General features: G+C 40.7%; 1 protein-coding gene across 1 annotated transcript; it reads right to left on the reverse strand.

Moving 5' to 3' along the window:
- Positions 1 to 219: 219 nt before the first annotated feature.
- LOC121199259 (dihydropyrimidinase-related protein 5-like) lies at positions 220 to 20,361 on the reverse strand. The gene is made up of 14 exons (XM_041063767.1): positions 20,286 to 20,361; positions 12,420 to 12,534; positions 11,495 to 11,644; positions 7,054 to 7,212; positions 5,875 to 6,054; positions 5,551 to 5,619; positions 5,371 to 5,415; positions 5,207 to 5,282; positions 4,971 to 5,127; positions 4,657 to 4,798; positions 4,290 to 4,432; positions 3,960 to 4,167; positions 2,822 to 2,999; positions 220 to 2,697 (listed from the first exon to the last, which is right to left on the reverse strand). The coding sequence occupies exons 2-14, from the start codon at positions 12,528 to 12,530 to the stop codon at positions 2,612 to 2,614; spliced, it is 1,704 nt and encodes a 567-aa protein (XP_040919701.1). The 5' UTR covers positions 12,531 to 12,534; positions 20,286 to 20,361; the 3' UTR covers positions 220 to 2,611.
- Between the last annotated feature and the right edge of the window lie 694 nt (positions 20,362 to 21,055).

The raw sequence follows: 21,055 nt of genomic DNA on the forward strand, positions 1-21,055 counted from the left end.
GCCTCAGTGTCAGTTTTTCACTTATTTCAGTCAGTTATTTCACGCTGTTGTTCTGTTGGTTGAATTTGGGTTTTGTTTACATTTCTTTTTGTAAGATGTACTTTTGAACAATGCAAATTTTACAATTTTAATATGTGATATGTAATCAAGAAAATTTTCAAACTCAAAATTAAAAACAACAACAACAAAGGAGCCATCAAGAGTTTTTTTTTTCCCCATTTTATTCTTTGCTGTTATTCTTGTGGTAAGAAACAAGCAGCCACATACAGATTCAACAGGTTCACTGTCCAACACAACAAGAGTCTACAAACACACAGAGCCACTGACCACAGTGCCTTCAAAACAACAAAACCATCCAACAGTAAATAATGTCATTGTAGGTAATCGTAAAAAACAGCACCAGTTGTTGTGAACCTGTGGCGTTCAGGAGAGACTTCACTTCTCCATCTCCATGTGGTGCTCTTCATGCATGGGTGTCGGTGTGGCACGGGTGATTCACATTGGCACATTTATTCTTTCAACTAAAAAAAAACCAAACATTCTAAATATATAGTACACAGGAAAGACGACGTGATCATGAATAAATATAATACTGTGAGGCAGGAATGAGAGTGGTTCAGTGGTTTTCTTCAGCCTGTGCAGCTCAATCTTCCTGCTCTGTGGAGACACACTGCTCTCACATCAGTCCCATTTTACTTTCCTACAGGAAATAGGAAGTTTACTCTCAAGATGCTACTGAAACTCAAGAACATAATCTAGTGTCTGTTGTTTTCAGGCCCCCTGTGCACAATCTAGGGCCTCATCTATCAACTGTGTGTACAATTTTTTCTTGTGCTTGATAATGTGCAAACATTTAGAACAACTAATGCATACCTAACAAATCCCTAGTGGTGTAATCACAGGTAAACACATATTCCCAAAATAGAGACAAAACAGAGCTGACCATTGGACAACCCAGTGTTTTCACGCAAATTTAATTTAATCTTGCAACTTTTGGCTCTGAAAGTCTTTTATGGACAAGCCACTTGTGAAAGTGCCAAATAAAGTGCTTTATTGTCAGTGGTGTTTGTCTTCTTTTTCTGTCTCAGTTACAACAATTTCCACCACAAGAAGCCTTTAATTAAAGGGTAAATCTTTCTATAATTTCCTTACTGTCAATAAATCCCATAAAATACCAAAACCAACAATAAATTGGTCCCATTTACAAACTATCTGGGTTAAGCTGCCACAGACAGGCTGGGGAAGTCAGAAAGTACTGAGAGAAAAGCTTAAGACATTGCCTGTTTTGGTCTTTACATGGAATTTGTTGACCAGAACAAAAACATAGAGTATGGTCGGCTCCATGCTTTAAATTGAATGTAGAATAGGTTTTAATTTAGTTTTAAAGTAGAATAGGTAGGATTTATGATTGTTCACTGCACACCAGTGTGTATGTTTATTTGATTCATACCAACTTTCTTGAGGGTGGTTTAATCACATTGTGATAAATGAGGCCCACAGTGTTTACAGCAGTCAAACAGCTCCTTTTTCACCGCAATTCTTCTGTTATATTTTATCAGTAGCAAAGTAACAGAAAACTTTCCTCCCTGTTGCCTCCACTGTGATCTTTAAATCACATACTCTTCATCCTTCCTTAAAGAAACTGAACTGACTTCTCCTCAGAGTTGTAGCACTTTGCAAGGTCTATAGATACCACAAAGATAACGAGGTGTCCATAACAGAAATGCCTACATTTAGCTGTTGTGGGATCAGTACTGGGACCACAGTTAAAATCCCAGGTAAGCCCACAGTTTGCGTACTTGCGTCGCTCAGTCTATAGACCCTGCTACACTGCAGGTGAGGCTGGGATGTTTCTGGGACTTGTGTTGTGTCAGTCAGAGGCAGTGAAAGTATAAGGGTGGATGGGGGTTAAGTCTGACTCTAATAAGAGAGTGTAGCTGTAAGATCACACGGTGTTCGAAGCAGTTGGATTTCATCACCACACAGCACAGTTCATCCATTGGAAACAAAAACACTGTTAGAGGAACCCACGGTGCAGCAGGAAGCCGAGCACAGTGGGTGGTTTAATCACAAACAGAATCCACACACATGTTCATATGAGTCTAAAGGTATGGTGTCTACAGTGTACTGTATGTTTGTGTGTGACAGGGGTATAATAGATATTTCACTGAATCCAGTTCCACTATTTTTAAATAATTCAGTCGACATCACTTCAATTCAAACCATCAAAAACTGTACTGGTTTTGATCTTTCACAGTTTAGTTTGTTTTTTTGTTTTTTTTACGGGATACGAGCAGGGTGATAATGAGCAGACTTTACCAATGTTAGTATGATCAGCTTGAATTTGGCAAAACATCTAAATTCACAGATAGCCCTTCACTCTGTAATTAATCAGGTCAGTCACTCCAATTAAGACACAAATTAGATTTGTAAAAGTCACTTTGGCAAATCACTGATCATCAGTTAGGTCATAGCTAATCACAGACACATGCTTGAATTTATTTTCCCCTCTTAACTTTAATCCTGTGAGTGAAAATCAGTGCAGTTTTTCTGGTTGCTCAGAAATATACAAAAGACGGAGGCTCGGACGGTTGAAGCTCATCACCAGCGATTACCAGATACCACTGGAGCGACCCCCGGGAGGGGCCAGGATCCGAGCTGAGGACCTCTTCGGGATGTGGTCATCGACCTGAGACCCTGAGAGAAAAACATGAAAAATATAAATAAATCATTTGTTACAGTTACAACATTAAAAACAACCCAAACTGGAGCGAGGTTTACTCTACACAACTGAAGTGTTATTAGTTTTATTCCAGCCTACCTGAGAGGCTAAAGGACGACTCGTGGAGGTCTCTGACCCCCTGGTGCACCCGACCACAGGGCTTGTTGGCTGCCTCTCCATCTATTGGGCCCAAACCGAGCTCCTTCTTCATAGTGTTTGCCACCTTGGCCACGTCACCAGAGTATGGATCCCTGACAACTCCTTTATAAGCCTGAGTCTAAAACAAAGAATTAGCCTCTTTAATACATGAGCATACAGTAGATAGAATTGGGATTTTTAACCATTTTAACTCAAATGTCATTCTGATCATCAACATTTCAACCACAATTGGTTCTTTACTCAAAATACTGCCCTTCTCAAATGAGCCAAGCCATGAACTCTTGGGAGCTCTATGAAAAAACATGAGGACAAACTTTATTGTCTTGTGTTCTTGGCTATGGGGGATATTAGGTAATAGATACAACAATAATAGTCCTGTCAATAACAGTCTTGTCACAAGTTGAAAAGGGAGATGACAATACATTTATTTGACCTGACAGTTATGCATTTAATGTCAGGTAGTATCCTCAAGAGTGGACTAACTTAAGATCACAGGACCAACCAAGTTTGGCTCATTATTAACCAAGTATTATGACTACATGCACCTAAAAGTTGATGCTGTTTCTGATAATGATCTCTGTGATTTATATCAAACCAGGACGACAGCAAGCACAGCTCAGAAAATGTTACATAAAAACAAGAAATCACAGAAAGCATAGATTTTTAAAAGAAAATAAGCAAAAACAACAAAAGCATGGAATAAAAGCACATAACAAATGAAAGTTAGTACTTTAAACAAACCAGTGTGCCTAAACCAGAGCAGAGCCAATGCATGCAGAGGCTGTGATGGAGTTTTCTGCAGCAGCAGCACCAGCAGCAGAAAAACAGTGTCAGCGTACAGAGCTGAGCATTAAATCCTTTATAAAGACTGTCAAATCAGTGGAGTTAGACACAGTTTGATGGGTGCTTTTGCTGTAGGTTCCCTGTCAGCTGAAACAGCACAGCACAGCGTGAGCCTTGGTACACTGCCGGAAAAGAGTTTACTTTTTGGGAACACTTTTATCATCTGAGTGAATACAGTAAAGCATAGTGAGGAAAGTGAGGACAGAAACACAAACATAAATGAAAGTGAACGCACCTTTTCTCTCTGCACCATCTTCTTATAGAGGTAGTCAGGGAAAGTGCGCTGCGGGTAGAACTTTCCAGATCCCTCAGCACACATGAACACACCGTTCTCACAAACCAGACGTCCTCGGCTGATCGTGACCAGAGGAACGCCGTGGCAGCGCATCCCCTCGTACAAGTTGAAGTCTCCACCCTGCACCTGAGTGCTCACAGAGATCGTCCTGCACAGACAGATCAGAAGAACCATTAATACCACTGTTTGTTGTGCACTAAATCAAGCAATAATGACAAGTAGTTTGTGTTTGTGAGCCACATCTTCATGTTTTGAAATATAACTGTGCACCTTGTTGCATCTGGATCCCAGACCACCACGTCAGCATCGGCCCCGGGGATAATACGGCCCTTGCGTGGGTACAGGTTGTAGATCTTTGCAGCATTAGAGCTAGTCACTGCCACAAAACGATTCTCATCCATCTTTCCTGTAACCTGCAGGTATTAATGAATTTAAAATATCAGGAAGAAATACAAGCATGGTATGTACATATCATGAGGGACTTTTGGTATCATTCTGAGGGGCTTGGTTTAGGGCCTGGTTTCAGGCCATTCTCATGTTTGGACTTCATTATTAGAGTAAGGAAATAAAAAAAATAAACCAATGCAAATCATAATGGTTTGTAGATTCATGTGTTAGTGTGTTGGTGTGTACGTACCACTCCCCTCTCCCAAATGACACTCATCCTGTCCTGGACTCCTGCCACTCCATGAGGGATCTTGGTGAAGTCCTCTTTGCCCAGAGCTCTCTGCTTGATGCTAAATGGACGGTGCTCTGATGCCACAACACTCAGAGTGTCACTGGAAACAGGATATGCAGGTTCAGTTTAGAGGACTGTATTTATTCACAGCGTCAGCTGAAATGATCAAATGATCAGTGCCCTCCTGCATGATAAAAATCTTTGATATCAGCTTTACGGCCACTGTTTACAAGCATTAGTAGAAAATATTTTTGTAGCTACTGTGCACATACTTGCCCAGCAGGCCCATGAGATAGCTGGGTGTGTTGGGGTCGAGGCGGAGAGGAGGGACGATGACATGGGCGGCGGCGTGAGCCCAGTCCTGGTGGTAATACTGCATCCCATTTAGCACTGCATGTGCTACTGTGGTCTCTGCATGGACCACCTTACCTGGAAAGAGATGGAAAATGATCATCCTCTTTATTGCTGTCACCAAATTCACAGTGCTTTGACTGAACAGGTAACTCACCTTGCATCTTAGCAGCAGCGATCATGTCTCCAGCAGACATACTGGACACATTCACCAGGTAGATTGGGCAGCGGGCCTGCAATCACATGGACCCATTCATTTATCAGTAACATACAGATGTCTATGTAAACGGGATATTAAGATCTAGTGTTGTGTCTGTTTACCCTGTTGGAAATGGTGACAGCTCTGTGAGTAGCCTCAGACTCCAACTGTGGACAAGAGGAGAGACACAACACAGTGAGAAGTTTAACAAACACTCAATATATATTTAGATAATAAACTACTACTAAATGACTAAACGTAAAAATATGAGGGATAAGAAATAACCTCTGATGTAAATTTACCTCTTCTGGTCGACTGATCTCAATACCCTCTGGTCCACTGATGCCCAAGTCCAGAGCCTCTTTGGCACCCTAACAAAAGACATAGACTTCAGCACATGTTTGCTTTTGTAATTCTTCCCTCAATATTTAAAAAACACACTCATACAGATAATTATAGCATCTGAAATGTGCCCAAAATAGATAATGCTCATACTCAGCACTTTCATGACAGGGAGCAGGTTCAGATTATTTGTCACATGCTGAACATTTCTCTTTAAATAAAAGGAAGAGATGGAGGAAGTAAATTTCTTTGCATGGTTATTTGAATGTTTGTGGGTTGTGCACCTCGGCCACCAGCTCCCCGTTCTCAGCGTGGACACGTGCGATGGCCCCAATGTCCTTACAGGTCTGCAGCGTTTGGTAGAGCTCTGAGTCCCTCAGCATCATCATGTCTTTGTAGGCCATGAACATCTGGAAGGAGTTCACCCCGTGCTCCCTAACCAGGGTCTCCATCTCATTACGCACCTGATCACAAGGCAAAGGTCAGAGGTCAAGGGTCTGAATCGTTGCTATCACAACTGAGGGCTTGACAGTTGGTTTGAACTCTCAAAGGCAGACAGCGAAGTGCATTCGGCAGTGAGATTGTGTGTGTGTTTGTTATATGGGGCATGAAATGAGCTTGGAGAGCAGCCAGAATGAGATCACATTGCATTCACATTGGTGACTATCACAGTCTCACAGAAGAATTTGCAGCACAGAAAAATCTGCTAAATTGACTCAAAACGAAAGAAGAAACTATTTAATCTTTACCAGATAAAATATTCTAACTGCACCACATTAAGAGGTTTAAAGGTCATCATAAAATAGCAGATATATGCACTGAATGGTTGTGATGAAGTATTGGTTCTGGTATTGGTTATTGTCATGGTACAATCATACTTTGTACAATAGTACAATGAAATTGAGGTACTGTCCCACGTCAGCGCAAAAAGAAAGGCGTACAAATCACAGAATAACAAAATAAAATATAATCAGAATAAAATATACAGACAAATAGTGTACAGTGTACATTGTTCTTTGCACACCAAAAGAAAAACACTGTTGATAAGTCTGTATTATCTAAGTATTGATTTCAAAGAGCCCTTGATTTCAAAGAGAAAAAGCAGCATTAAATATTTTACTATTTTTAATACAATCTGACACATGCACAGAGTCAGCAGATGATATAGTACAAACATTAAAGCTAAAGGCTGAATGAGGCACGTTGACTCATAGAATCTGCCTAATGTGCCCACTGAGCATGTGTGTTAACCTAGTTCATGTAAGGTTTAATCTAGGTCATTTCACATTTCACCCAGAAAGGAAAGGGGTTTGCTGCTTTATTATTCGTTCTGTAAAGACAAAGACTGAGGAGTGAAACAGTAAAGAAAGATATCTGTTTATAAGAGATATAAGTGGACGTGCTTCCAGGCCATTCACTGGTCCTGTTACGTCTTGAAACCTTGACCCCTCTGCAGGTCTTACCTTTGGTCCCCACCAGGTCACGCCAACATGCAGAGCATAGTCGCAGCAGGTCTTGGCATCGGCCAGAGCTCGGCACTTCTCGTAGGCGTCCAGCAGGGAGCAGTGCTGTTCAGGCAGGACCAGAGCCATCACCATGGTGGTACCACCCATGAGTGCCGCCTGGGTGAGGTGAGAGTGTGAGAAGTGGTGAGTTAGACAGGGAGAAAGGAAGGAAGGAAGGAAGGAAGGAAGGAAGGAGAGAGAAAATAGAGGGGAGAAAAGACAGAGATTGATCAGAAAAGAAAACAATGATTCCACTGTAAAGCACACAGACTGTGTACAATGAACTTTTTCTCATCATCATACAGTCTACTAGTTACTACTTGGACTAAGTGATGAATGACACACACGTACTGAGTTGTCTACTCACACTCTGCACATTCAAGTCTTATTTGAAAGTATGTTGTAATTCAGGTTTCTATTTTGGTGTATGTTGTACCAGAAGATATCTTCTTCTATCCATATTTTTGTTGTTTTATATACAGCAGTCTCTTGTAATCCCATGTGCAGTGACACAAATACAAACTAACTGTATACACTCTTGTAATGATCTTTATTTCTCTGGAGGAGAAATGTGAAGAGGAGCTGAGGGAAATGACTGATGAAGAAAAGGGTGAATGTGGAGAAAAGGGAGAGTTAGAGAAGGAAAGGGAGAGAAAAATGAGAGCAGCTGGCAGCCTTGAAAATGGATAGAGCGAAGGGAGTGGTCTGCAGTGACTCGTCACAATCAGCTGAATGGTAAATGCACTTTTGTGTAGCCATGACAACAGATGCTGCTCAGCCATGCCTGCCACATGTCCCCATCCTCATCCTCCTCCTCTCACCATCCAAAATTGCACCGATAGTCACCCATTCAATATCCTCTCACAATGTCTAACAGGGATATTGCACTGAGTGCTGTTGGAAAAACAGGCAAGTATTATTTATGAAACAGGAAATGAATTTTTTTTTTAATGTGCTCTGTTCCTGCACTACACAGACTTGCAAGAGAGCCTAATTCAAACAGAAACCAAACTTGTCAACCAAAATCAGACTGAACATGGCCGTGATTTCTGCATCGGCGTGGACTTCTTCCACCAGACTCCAGAGGTGATGCAGACATGGGCGGGATCATCTGTTTTTGAGTGACAGCGCTATTCGCCAGCGAGCAATTTGGTTTCCTATTACCATAGTAACCAGTCTGTATTGTCTGCAGCGTCAGCACCATAGGTCTCTGCATATGTGTGTGCATGATAAGTGTAGTGTCATTGATCGCTGTTAGTGTGTGTGTCAGAGCGTATCAGAGCGTGTGTGTGTGTGTGTGTGTACGTGTCTGAGATCAAGGGACATGGAAACACAGCTGGGGATTGTGGGATTTTCACTGCTTGTCTGCAAGACCTTAATTGAAATTTACTGCCAGGAAACTTCTTTAAAAAAAGAGGGATTGAGAAACTGGGGAAGGGGAAAGAAGCAGCAAAGAGAAGCAGAGAGAAGGCTGTGTTTATTGCTCCCTCCCTGTAAGCATTAGTCAGTGTGAATGTGTGTCTATGTATAGTATATTAAAAGGTATGAGTGTGCGTTTTCATCAGTGTGAATGTTTCAGGGGGCAGTATCAGACCTTCCTTTGCCACGGAACAAAGAAGCTGTCTGCTGGTTGAAATCTCTTTCATCCTGCTCACTTTTATCTTTTTAGTTTGCATCTGTAACTACATCCACCAAATAAACACCCAATTTTAGACTGTTTTAAATATTTCTATCCATATTGTATTGAGAAGTCTAACCACAGACAATGGGTTTATCCTGTGGTAATAATGTACACCATCATATCATCTACTGTTCATGGTTTAATCTAAAAGCTCTTCTCAGCCATACATACTGCCCTCCCCCCTTTGGTTCCTTCAAAATATTACTGATCGCTGACAGCAGAGCTTAAGTGGATGGGCACTCATAAACCCCAAACAGTGTTTTAACATGAATTCCCCACTCTATTAAAGACCCCTGACCCCTACTGTGAAGATAATCCCCTGACAAGAAAGTAAAACAGACAGAGGAGAGGGGGAGAAATGGAGGAGAGACTGAAAATGTGTATCTGTTGGTGTGGGCAGTAAAAAGTGAAGCAGCAGAAAATAGCACGCCAACGCTCAAATCACTTATTCAAGGACAGAGCTTTCAATATGGTACAGTACTGTCACAAAATTTAGATAATTGATCATTTAAGTAATTTGCCAAGCTGAAATGTCAAACTTTCTCTGGTTCCAGCTTCTCAAATGTGAGATTTCACTGCCCTGCTCTGTTTTTATATCATGGTAAATTAAATATTTGCAGGTTTTGAGCTCTGGGTTAGACAAAGTGAGCAATCTTAAGATGTAATTTCACTGTTTCCTGGAATTTTATAGACTGATTGTTTAATCAAAATCAAAACATTACCCACAAACAGAAATAATCATTATTTGCAGCTCTGGTTTCCAGTATGCACTGAAAATGTACTTATGTACTAAATGTACTAATGTATTTTATACTCCATTAATCAAACTAGTTAGAAAGAACGTCCATAAAAATCTCAATCGGCTGGATACTGTGTATATGAAAGAGGGGGAGACTGAGTGTGAGTGAGACATGACTGATCTGAGGGGATGAGAGGGTCTCTGTATGTTGGACTCTGGGAGAGGCTATCAGTGTCAGACAGATTACCGCTGCAGCTCTCTGATCAGCCTCTATCAGCACCACTCATACTTCATATGACAGCTGAACACCTCACCTTCTTTCATTCCCTCCTCCTCATCTCCCTCCTCCTCCTCAGCCTACAGCAGAGACATTAAAATGATCTCTGCAGTGCATGCTGGTATAGATACTCCTCAGGCAATAAATCAAGCTAATATGGCCCTTTATTTACTGATCTGGTCCAGTGCAATCAATTTGAAATAACAGAGAGAAAGAAATTCTTTATTGATGTGTGTATCTGAGATCTATGAAGGCTAAGTGTACATAAAATACAGATCAACCACTGCACACAAAACCTCAATACAAGATGAAGAACTGTGTGTATAAACAGGTCTGAATCTATACTGTATGTTACTTCTCTCTACTTTCCATCATTAGACCCTGTTATATAAATTGTCTCTTACTGCAGATCAGTGTGTGTTTCCTGGAGGGGGAGCAGGGGGTGAGACAGAAGGGGGTGAAGCAGAGGACACAGCAGGGAAAGAGAAAGAGAGGAGGAAAGAAGGAAGGAAGGAAGGCAGGAGAGGGAGCAGACTTACAAAATGATGGGAGGGAAAATAGTTTTGGGGTTCATCACAATTGCACATGAGCCGTTGCCACAGTAACGCAGTCACCATAGGGACCACACAATACTACCACAGTCACATTTACGTACACACACACACATTTGCTCCCTCTTACCTCCACACTAAGAGTGGGGGTTAGTTGCCATGGCAGCAAAGTCAGTGGGTAGGGGTTAGTAACTGGGGGGTTGCTGGGGTAAAGCTGGCATATGGAGGATTCAGTTTCCCCCAGATTTCTCTCACCACAGTTCAGTTTGCATTCCATTACACTCAGGCTTCATTTCATTGAGATACAGCACTGCTAAGTCCCTGCAGTTCATTTAATTTGCCATAAAATCTTCAAAACGCATCAGCACAGTCTTGAAGATGAAACATACTAAAAGTGCTTCAGCTTTCCAGGTAATCACATGTTTTCAGAGGCCAGAAACTGTACTAAACAAAAATCTATCTGCTGCTGTTTCCTTGTCACCTCTGTCACCATGCCTCTGTCCTTCACTGGAATAACTTTACTCCTGTTTGTAACCTTTTCTGAAAAGGCTACAAAATGGATTTCTGTCATTTTGCTTTGTCTTTGCTATCAACTTACATTACGTATAGACTTCCACTGCCACACCTTTATACCATCCAGCTGATATCCAAAGACTGCCAGGCAACAACAAAAACAGCCCACAACAGCCTCCAAAACATGGATGCCGCTGCAGGAAACAATTACACCCGCTCTTTTGAATTTTTAAGTCTCCTAATTATTAAATCATCTTCTATGCTCTGAGTCTCAGGGGATCACTGGCAAATATGCAGAGCATCCATAGGAAATGAACTAATAAACCCATTATGAATGAAGACCGAACAGCTGTGTGTGTGAGTGTGTAAAAAGAGAAGTCTTTCCTTTCAACCAGAAAATTGTGACAGCTGTCTGGGCTAGCCATGTATAAGAACAATGTGAGAACATATGTCTTCATGATAAACATTTGAAGGTGAAAGTAGGGATGAATATTTGAATATAGACAAGACAGAGTGAGTGAGAGAGAAAGTATGTCAGTGTACGACAGCTGTCTCTGGATTCTAAATGTGTTCAATCACAGGCATGCTGATGAGCCTGGTCATAACACAGTCATGTGTATGTGTATGTGTGTGTGTACCTTAGTCCCACTGTAGAAGTCATCCTGGATGCTGGCATTCATGAAAGTTTCCTGCAGATGCACACTGGTGTCTATTCCGCCCGGCAATACCAGCTTTCCAGAGGCGTCAATCACTTTAGCTCCACCTGGTATCATCAGTTCTTTCCCAACCTGCCAGAGAGAACACCAACACACAATTTACACAAATTCATTCTATGTCATTTGTAATAGGCCATTTATCAGCTGAAATATCTCAACATCAACTAGCGCCACCGTGAGGCTGACTTTTGCAATCTTCAGAGAAACGTCCGGACAACTATTGAATAAACTGTCATTAAATCTGGAAATGAACATCCTCCTCAGGATTAATTGCTATAACTTTGGTGATACCTTAACTTTTAATCTCTCGCCATCATCAGGTCAACATTTTAATTTGCCCAGTGATAATTAGCATGCTAACATGCTAAACCAATATAGTCAACATGACATACTTCACTGGCTAAAAATCAGCATATTAGCGTGCTCATCCTAGCTTTTAGCTCAAAGCACCATTGTGTGTAGATCTCAGAGCAGCTAGCATGGCTATATACTCTGTGTCTGATAACCACAACACTGTGATGCATCACCTTTCTAAATTTATGTTTTCTGTCAAACGCATCCTCTTCACATAAACCGATGCTTATTTCCATGACAGCATTCTGTGAGCTAATTATAGCGTTCACTATCATCGTGCAGAGCCACAGAGTTCACTGAGTCGTTCATTCTCTTCATACTGTATTATTGTGAACTGAGTCACACTAACAGCTGGGGATATACTGAACAGCTAACGTGTGGGTTAGAATGTGGGGGTATGTGTAGTGTGTATTTAATGAAACACTGACTAAAATCCATTTGCGTGTGCATGAAGAAAAATGAGTGCATACTAATGTGTGTTAATATGGTTTACCTGCTGAATGATGCCGTTCTCAATGTAGACATCTGCTTCCTGGGTGAAATCATCATTCACCACCTTCCCTCCCTTGATGAGGATACGCATGGACCCCATGTTGGCAGCCATAGTCCTACCGACAAACAAAAAGGCATTTAACATCAATATCTCAACTTCTTGTGAGAAACAAATTGGGAAATAACCAAGAAAACGATGCTGCATGATTCATTTGGCATGTCTGAGCGGCAGGCCAACTGGAAACATTTCATTTTTTCAGCCATGAACACTCCTTCCACAAGACTGTCCAATGTTTCTGTGCACAAATGCATTTCACCACAAAGTAAATGATATTCTGCCTCATGCTAACCACTGCTCACTCTTTCCTTCAAGGATCTGGCTTTATCCAGAGTCATCCATTTGTGAAAAACACTGCCTACAAACACAGGAAGACAGAAAAACAGGTATTGTCTGAATGGAGTTAGGCAGGAAGATCAAGCCAGATAAATAAAAACACTCCAGACAGAGAGTTAAGTATGATAAGGGAAATGTTTTAGTGTTATATGACTATCTAAATGGTAAGTGTGAAGTTCCAGAAAAAAGTAAGTGAGCAAGTAAGTGGATGTCAGGTACCATTTTTTTGGTAAATTAATCAAGATCCTTTTCATAGTCTTTCTACAACAAATCTAAGGTCATTGCCAGGAAGAATGACCGCAAAAGACAACAACATCCTGAAAAGAATTGTGGTCACTTAGCAGGAGAGTACAAAATCTCATGAATGGCTGGTGCAATGCAGACTGACAAATCATCCATATTTACAGAAGTCTGCTCATCTTGTATTTTCTGCTGAATTACACGTTACAGTTTCTGACACATATTCTTTTTGTCTCAGGAGACAGAAAACTTCCCCCAAGCTTTTAGTGTTTCAGCTCAGTCTATGAAATATTAAGAAGTGAGGAGAGGATCTATAATTCAGAAATCTATTACAGTATCTGTGGGAAAATAACAGATTCTGCAAGGACTGACAGTAAGTAGAGGTTTGAGGCCGGAGGAAGAAAGCTGGTTTTAAACCAATAGTTATGCTGTTTTTCAAGTGTGAGGACTGATGGATTTTGTGATTGATGGTTTTGGAGTGAAGCAATCTGAAGATATCGCCTTGGGCTTTAGAAAACTTTTATGGACATTTTTACTATTTTGTGACATTTTAGAGATCAATAATAATAAAAAAAATATATAATCTGCAGATTGATTGACAATGAAAATAACTGTTACTTGCAGCCCTCCTGTCTACAAATATATAAAGCAAGGCAAAATTAAATAACCCTACAGGGCTTTTGGTTAAGAAACATGGATCTAATTAACCTAATTTCAGGCATTTTCTACTGCATGTTGCACAGTGAGCACTTTTTAAAATGGGTGCCTGATAACATTTCTCGTCCCTGCCCCCTCCTTTACAGAAGATAATGATAACTTCTAGCAATGTTAATTTTAGGTTGTGTTACAGTGCATGTAGAACCTAGTTTATGTGTTTATGAGTTGTATTCTATCTAGGAAACTGATGTTTCATTTTCAAAAGGTTTACACATTTTCCAATCACAGTAATAAAGCTGAGTCTTTTATTTTGGGATTTAAAAAACAATTTACAGAATTCTCTGCTTGTTTAAAGTGCCTTGCTCTAATGAGTGGGATTGTTTTTTTTACATTTTCCTTGCAAGGATGAGAATAACATACTGTATGTGGCTTAAAAACAACAGCTTTGTTGCATACAATCATTTTACAAATTTGTATAATTTACATTTATGTGGGCTTTACCAGAGAGAGGTCCAATACAGTATGTGATCATTTCAGACCATTATTGAAAGAGCAGCTTGACTAAGTCTAATGAGATCAACAAACTGAGAGGACCTTCTACAAACATTCCTCTGTGTGTATTCTGCATAGATGGCTATATGCAGTGTGTTTGATGGTGGAACACAATAGCCTCCCAGTCACACAGAATCAACTCAAAGAGATGGAGGAGAATAGAGGGAGGAAGGAGAGAGGGGTGGGGGTGGGGGGGGGGGGGGAAGAGAATAGTGAACTGAATAATGAGGAGAAGATCTGGAGCCTGAAATTTGTACCCCAACCAGATGAGACTAAAATGGGTCCAACGAGGGGGAGAACAGTTTCAAAATTCACTCAACATAATTCAATGGATTTTAGTTTTCCTGTTGGTGAATTTACTTTTAAAGTAATACAAACAGTAGATATCAGAAATCTTTCATGTTTGCCTTTCTGTGTGCACTGGTTGGAGTTATAGCAACCTCAGTGATAACAATAGTTATCTCTCCAAACACAGAATGTGGGGTCAAGCTCAATTTCAGTGTCATTGGTATAAAAGAGAGAAAGACAAGAGCAGTGGCTTTCACAAACATATTCATACCATCTGGCTTCGCTCTAAGCCATACCCAAAGCTTACTGCTCCAGCATTTAACAGAAATCATTTGGGATCAGGTCAGACTCAACTTGAGCTCAGAGAAGATTGAGGGGAAAGGAAGGGATAAAAAAGAGATAGAGAACATAAAAAAAAGAGAGGCAGTGGACTAAGTATGATCACAGAGAGAGATGGGTCCACTGATAGAGGAGAAAGAAGGACAGATGATTGTGTAGAGATGAAAGATAAAGTGACTGTGGTAAACATGGCAGTGGTGGTGGGGGGTGTGCAGTATGGAAAGCAGTGCCCTAAAGGCCTGGCAGCCAGAATAAAAGATTGGTTTCCCAGGAGATGGGAACTGGAGCGCTTTCAATGGAAAAGGGCTACACAAATGCATGCATGTCATAGCATACTAAAACACCAACGCCGATTTGCCATTTGAAGTTAAATTATTATAAAAGCAACACAAACACAGGATGATTTGAAATAAAAATCCAACCTGCCCGACCTTCTGACCTTTACTTGTAGTGCCCCCATGAGGCCAATCAGTGTAATGGTATTAGTTTCTTTGTTGAGTATCAGAATGCCAACAATTCACTGATTCAGTTTATTGTTTAGTTAGTTTAATTTACAGTAAAAGGTGTCAGTTATAATACTCCCTTTGCTCAAGGTGATGTAATAAAAAATCACGCCACCCCAAAAAAAAAGTCCAAATATAATGAGTTTTTCAAAAGCTTAAGATTATTAAAAATAAGGATCTTTTCTGCAGATGTTTGACAAACATCCCACTTATGAGTATTTTAACAGTACATGATCCTGATGCAGCTGAGCCTCCATCACAGAAAGTGACTGACCACTGTCCAGCCAAAGACTCACGACAAATCCAATAGAAACTGACACCATAGTGGCAGCATTGGAGAGTCCCTGTTCCAGCAGGCCTGGTGCCAAATCAAAGGGCCGATTGACTTCTACTGCTAAATACAATCTTTCAATTTTATTCTGTCCAGTGCTTTGTTGGCATTAAATACTGATATTTGCTACCAAATATAAAACAGAGAAAACAGACTCAAACCTGTTTCTGCCAAAGACAAAATGACAACAAGCATTGGACGACGCTGATCAATCACTTACATTTAAAGGACATATGGCACAGTATTCATTTAGTTCTGTTCGTGATGTCCATGGCATGTTAAAAATTTCAATACAGTCCAATAGTTTGTTCTTCATTTCAAGAGAGCGAGGTGGGCAGAAACAGAGTTGTGTCTACATGAAATTTTGGCCACTATAACTGATATTTAAAAGCCGAAACTCCTGTTGTCACTATTTTCCAGTCAGCTCTGTCCAAACCCACACAGCTGACTGACTGTGTGTGTGGGAATGGGAACGCTGACTAAACAGACCACTGTACCGGACACTGGAGGCTTTGTGTGTCTGTATGGGCTGTAAAGTCAAAGGAAATTAAAGTCAACTTATATAATTGACATTCTGGACAGCGACACTTTTAATACTCACAAACACACAGTAAGCCATTCCAGCTGCTCACAGGAAGGGAAAATATTAATCGTAGTGGCTGTTGTAAGTCATCTGTAAATTACGTTCTGTCATATTCTACATCCTGTTTACGAAGAAAGGTTCTCCAGCAGTAATCCTAAATTATGATCGGTTAAAACTACATTTCAAAAAACAGAAAATATAGCAATGTTTCTGTCGCTGTTTTTCAACTCATATGTAAAAACAAAAGTCCAGACTAAAACATCAGAACCACCTAAAAACAGCGTCTTCCTGCTTTACAATAGGGCTGAAAACTATCATTTCCATTATGGATTAATCTGTTGGTTATTTTCTTTTTCTGTTTCTGTTTTTGAGTGTCTGAAAACAGCAAAAAGCGTCAGTTATAATACACCTTTGCTCAAGGTGATGTAATAAAAAATTGAAGTCACTGAAGTCCAAATATACTCTCACATCTTGAGAGATTGGAACCATGAAATGTTTGACATTTTTGCTTGAAAAATAACAAAAACAATGGACACACACACAGTTTTCATTGTGTATGTATGATGGCTAATTGACTAATGAGTAATCACAGGGAGAGCATGACGAGATAGAAAGTTGTTGCTCTGTGGCCATCTGTGTTTGACCATCGGTGAGTCTTTTGTTGGCTTTAATCCACACTTTTCAGTATCCAATTCAGCTAACTGACTGGCTGTTCAGCCACTTAAATCAGTGATTTCTTTGGATTAGAAACACAGACTTTTTACAGATGATGTGGGTCAACTTGAAGTGATTTGAGGCAACGTGAAGAAATGTGATGCAACTTGAGGAGATGTGATAAGACACGAGGCACAGTGAGGTGTTGTGAGGCAAAGTGAGGGGCTGTGATGTGACATGATGAAATGTGAGGCGTCATGAAGCAATGTCAGAAGGTGCAGCCTTTGGTCTGCATTACCACTAGTTCTTAAGGTCATCTTGGCATGTCCAAGCCCCAAGATTACCATTACACAGCAACCGCCTACGTCTGCAAAGGCAGTCTGAGAAGCTACCGGTACATTGGCTTTTTCACACTAAAACATGAGACGGCTCCATGTGTAAAATCAAAGGGAACAAATGAGTTTTGACTGAGTCTAAAAAGGTCAACCCTGTTGTCTGCAGCAGCTGCATGGCCTCACTAGGTGTATCTAAAAATTCCAACTTCAAAGACCACCAGGCTGAAAATCACAATCTATTTTAGACTTTTTCACTGTAGGTCTACAGTGTGTGTTTGCTTTCTGCTGTGTCATAGTCGTTATGACAAACAGCCAGAGAGAAATACACACAGTCAGACACACACACACACAGGGACACACACAGACAGGGACACACCAGACAGCACTCACTCTGTAACCAGCTGCTTTTGAAGACACACAAATGGACGGATGCACACACAAATAGATGCACTCTGCACATAAGTTCCCATACACACAAACACCTTACGCACACAGTTTAACACATGCACACAGAGAGACACACCCTCACTTCTCTCCACGCAGACACTTTTTTAATGGGGTGTTAATTAATAATGAATGATGAGCAGCAGGCAGACTTAGTTCAGACTCCCAATGTCACTTCGTCGCAATGTCACACAAACACACAGCTTCATGGCAACATACTGTGGTAATACCAGACACACAATAACTTCACAGTTTGTGTTTGAGATATAAACTGTTTTTGCACCATCAACACTTTCGTACAAGTGATTCTGATTCTTTGAAGAATCCAAACTATTTCTGTAGGGTTACTGTCATTAGTGAAAATAAGCAAACTATATTAATCGAGAAATTGATTATAAGCATGGTTAATTCTTATTAGCAGTGACAGAGATACTGTCAGTGTTTAAAAAGAAAAGCAAGATAAAGAATCAAATCTATTTTCAGAATAAAAAGCCTGCATGTTTAGAAACAGTTTAAATTTGACAAAGTAGCTGCTGACATCCTCAGATGTCTGTTTCTGGGCAAGTGCAGACTACATGTGTGGCATGGAAGACTGTGTGTGTGTGTGTGTGTGTGTGTTGATGCATGGTGTAAGTGAGAAGAAAGGAGTAGACAGCTGCTGACTCCTGCTTGATCTGGGGAGTAATCGCCACAGGGAGGAATGGTGTACAGTGTATGTTAGTGCACAAGTGTGTGTGTGTGTGTGTGTGTGTGTGTGTGTGTGTGTGTGTGTGTGTGTGTGTGTGTGTGTGTATTACCTCACATGTGTGAGCCTGTGTGTGCATGTGTGTGTGTGTGCATCAACAGCAGAGCTATTTAAAAATCCAGAACAAACGTGCAGACAAATTTACAACCTATTGGAGATAAAAATAGATATTAAACACACACATGCACACACACACACACACACTCACAGAGTGAGGTTTAAAGAGTTGTAGGTGCTGCTGGGGGTTCATGAATGAATAAGCCATCACTGAATCACACAGATAAACAGACAATAACAATAGTGGCCACATAACTAACTAGGGCATCACTCTGAGGATTAGGGCCATCTCTCTCTTTGTGTGTGTGCACTCCTGTGCTGTACTTGTGTATTTTTGTGATTGATAGACAGGTGTACCTCCATACACTTTCCCTTTGCCCTCATCTGCTACTCAAGAAACTAAGAACATTTTTTAAAAAGGCACTGAGAACATTTTATCAGTATTTGTTACCTTTGTTAAGTACCCCCTAACTTTTCTCTGGTGCCACCTACAGGAAAAAATATCAGCTTTGATTGGATGTGTATATGACAATTATATTAATGCTGATATTTATGCATCTCAGAACATGAATCCTTTTGATTTATCATGACCTGAGGATGTTTCCCTAGCGCCACCACCAGGACAAACTTTGCATGATGAGCTCTGCTCTTAGTGAAAGTCCTGATATTCTCCAAAACTGACACAGATGCACACGCTTCTGTTTATACTACGTTGGGTGCCTGCAAATGCATTCGATATCACTGTAAACTTATGATTTAATCAGTTGCAGTGATTTTACCATTTTGCAGACTAAAAGACAACCCATTATTGTACTGGAATAGAATATACAATGTGTAGTCCTACAGTTGAATCATCTAATCCTAATCCTTTCTAATGTATTCGATTCACTGTGCAGTACTGAGGACCCCTGGAGCCCCATCAAGCACCCTGGAGGATCCTTACACCATATGATGTGAAGGTCTCAACACCCCCTTATCCACAAACCAGCGAAGATCTTTATGCAACCCCCACAATAAAGAAACTAAGAAAGCAAAAGGAGGTAAAGCAGGGAATCATATCACCTGTTCAGGGCACGGGCACGCACGCACACACACACACACACAACCAGCAGGTTCGTTTGTATGCATGACGACTTCTGCAGACCCTACTCTTCATCGCCACCATAACTCAATATATTTGGTAAAACAGACAATAACCTATAAACAAAAAGCAGACTTACATAACGGGAAACACACACACAGACACACATTACACAGCCTTATTGCACTGATGGCACGCCAAATACACGCACACACATACACATACACATGCACGCACACACACACACATTCACATCTCACCCATATTTCGTCGCCACACGATGCTAGCTTGCAACATACGACCAATTTTCCATTTTTCACAGGATTTATGTGAAATTCATATAGTGTCATTCTTTTTTTTCTTGTTATTGGAAAACAGAAGGCTCGATTTAATTAATTCCCATTCAAATGTAAACGGAGAAACACGTCATTTACGTAACGAAAATTTTAAAATATGATATTAAGCTGATTAACGATAACGAGGGGGAAATTAACGGACATTAGAACCCTGCATGTAATTAACGTTATACGAGATATATCATTTTATGGATCTAGATAAGAATATTTTAGATAAAAATCCATCTTTATGTGTGAACTTCCTAAAGCATATAGAAAATTAGCCTTTATATTTCAATATTTTCAATAATTTTTGGAGTGTTTCTTACCTTTTTTCCCCAGGTTTCCAAACCCTCCTCAGCCGGAGCCTCGCTCTCACTCTCCGTTGCCCAGCACCAAACGAGTGCGCGGGGACAGCTGGCACAGCGCGAGCCGCAAGATGCTTCTTCGCCAACCGTCCGGCAGCAGCCAATCAGAGGGCGCTTTGGAAAATTGGACCAATGAGAGATTAGATCTGTCTACAGAAGGGGTCTCCGTTTTCAGTAGGCAGGGGCGTGTCTCCTTCCTCCGGTGCTGCTTTCAAATGCTGCCGGAAATATGACACCCTCCGCTCGATGATGGCTAATATAACCAAAAATACAAATTAAGGGGTGGGCAAAAAATTATTTTACTTTTCTTACCTCTTAGCCTGTCTCTTCTGCTACCATAACATGTACACGCCTTCCAGGGGATCACTAAAGTTTTCTCTTATGGTTAAATTGTATTTTGTAAAACCCATTCTGTCAAATGTTTAATTGTGCATTTTAGGCCCACATCAGCACAACGCTGCTCTTTCAGCAACAAGTGTTTACAGGGAGCACTTGAAGGCAACAATATGGAGCTGAAGAGCCACAGTGCGAAAACTGTGACTGAGCGCTGCTCCTTGGCAGTACGGGCTGACTGCTGCTGTGGTGGGAATTCAGAAGGACTGATTAATAGAAGGAGTAAATCTAAGAGACCATCACACCTATTGATGTACACACATATGCCGTATATACAAATATGGAAAGCCAGAAAAGCCATGGCCGTTGAGTGACTGAGTATTATTTGATAAATAGAT

Source organism: Toxotes jaculatrix, chromosome 19 (assembly GCF_017976425.1).
Source record: "Toxotes jaculatrix isolate fToxJac2 chromosome 19, fToxJac2.pri, whole genome shotgun sequence".
NCBI classification, from domain to species: domain Eukaryota; kingdom Metazoa; phylum Chordata; class Actinopteri; family Toxotidae; genus Toxotes; species Toxotes jaculatrix.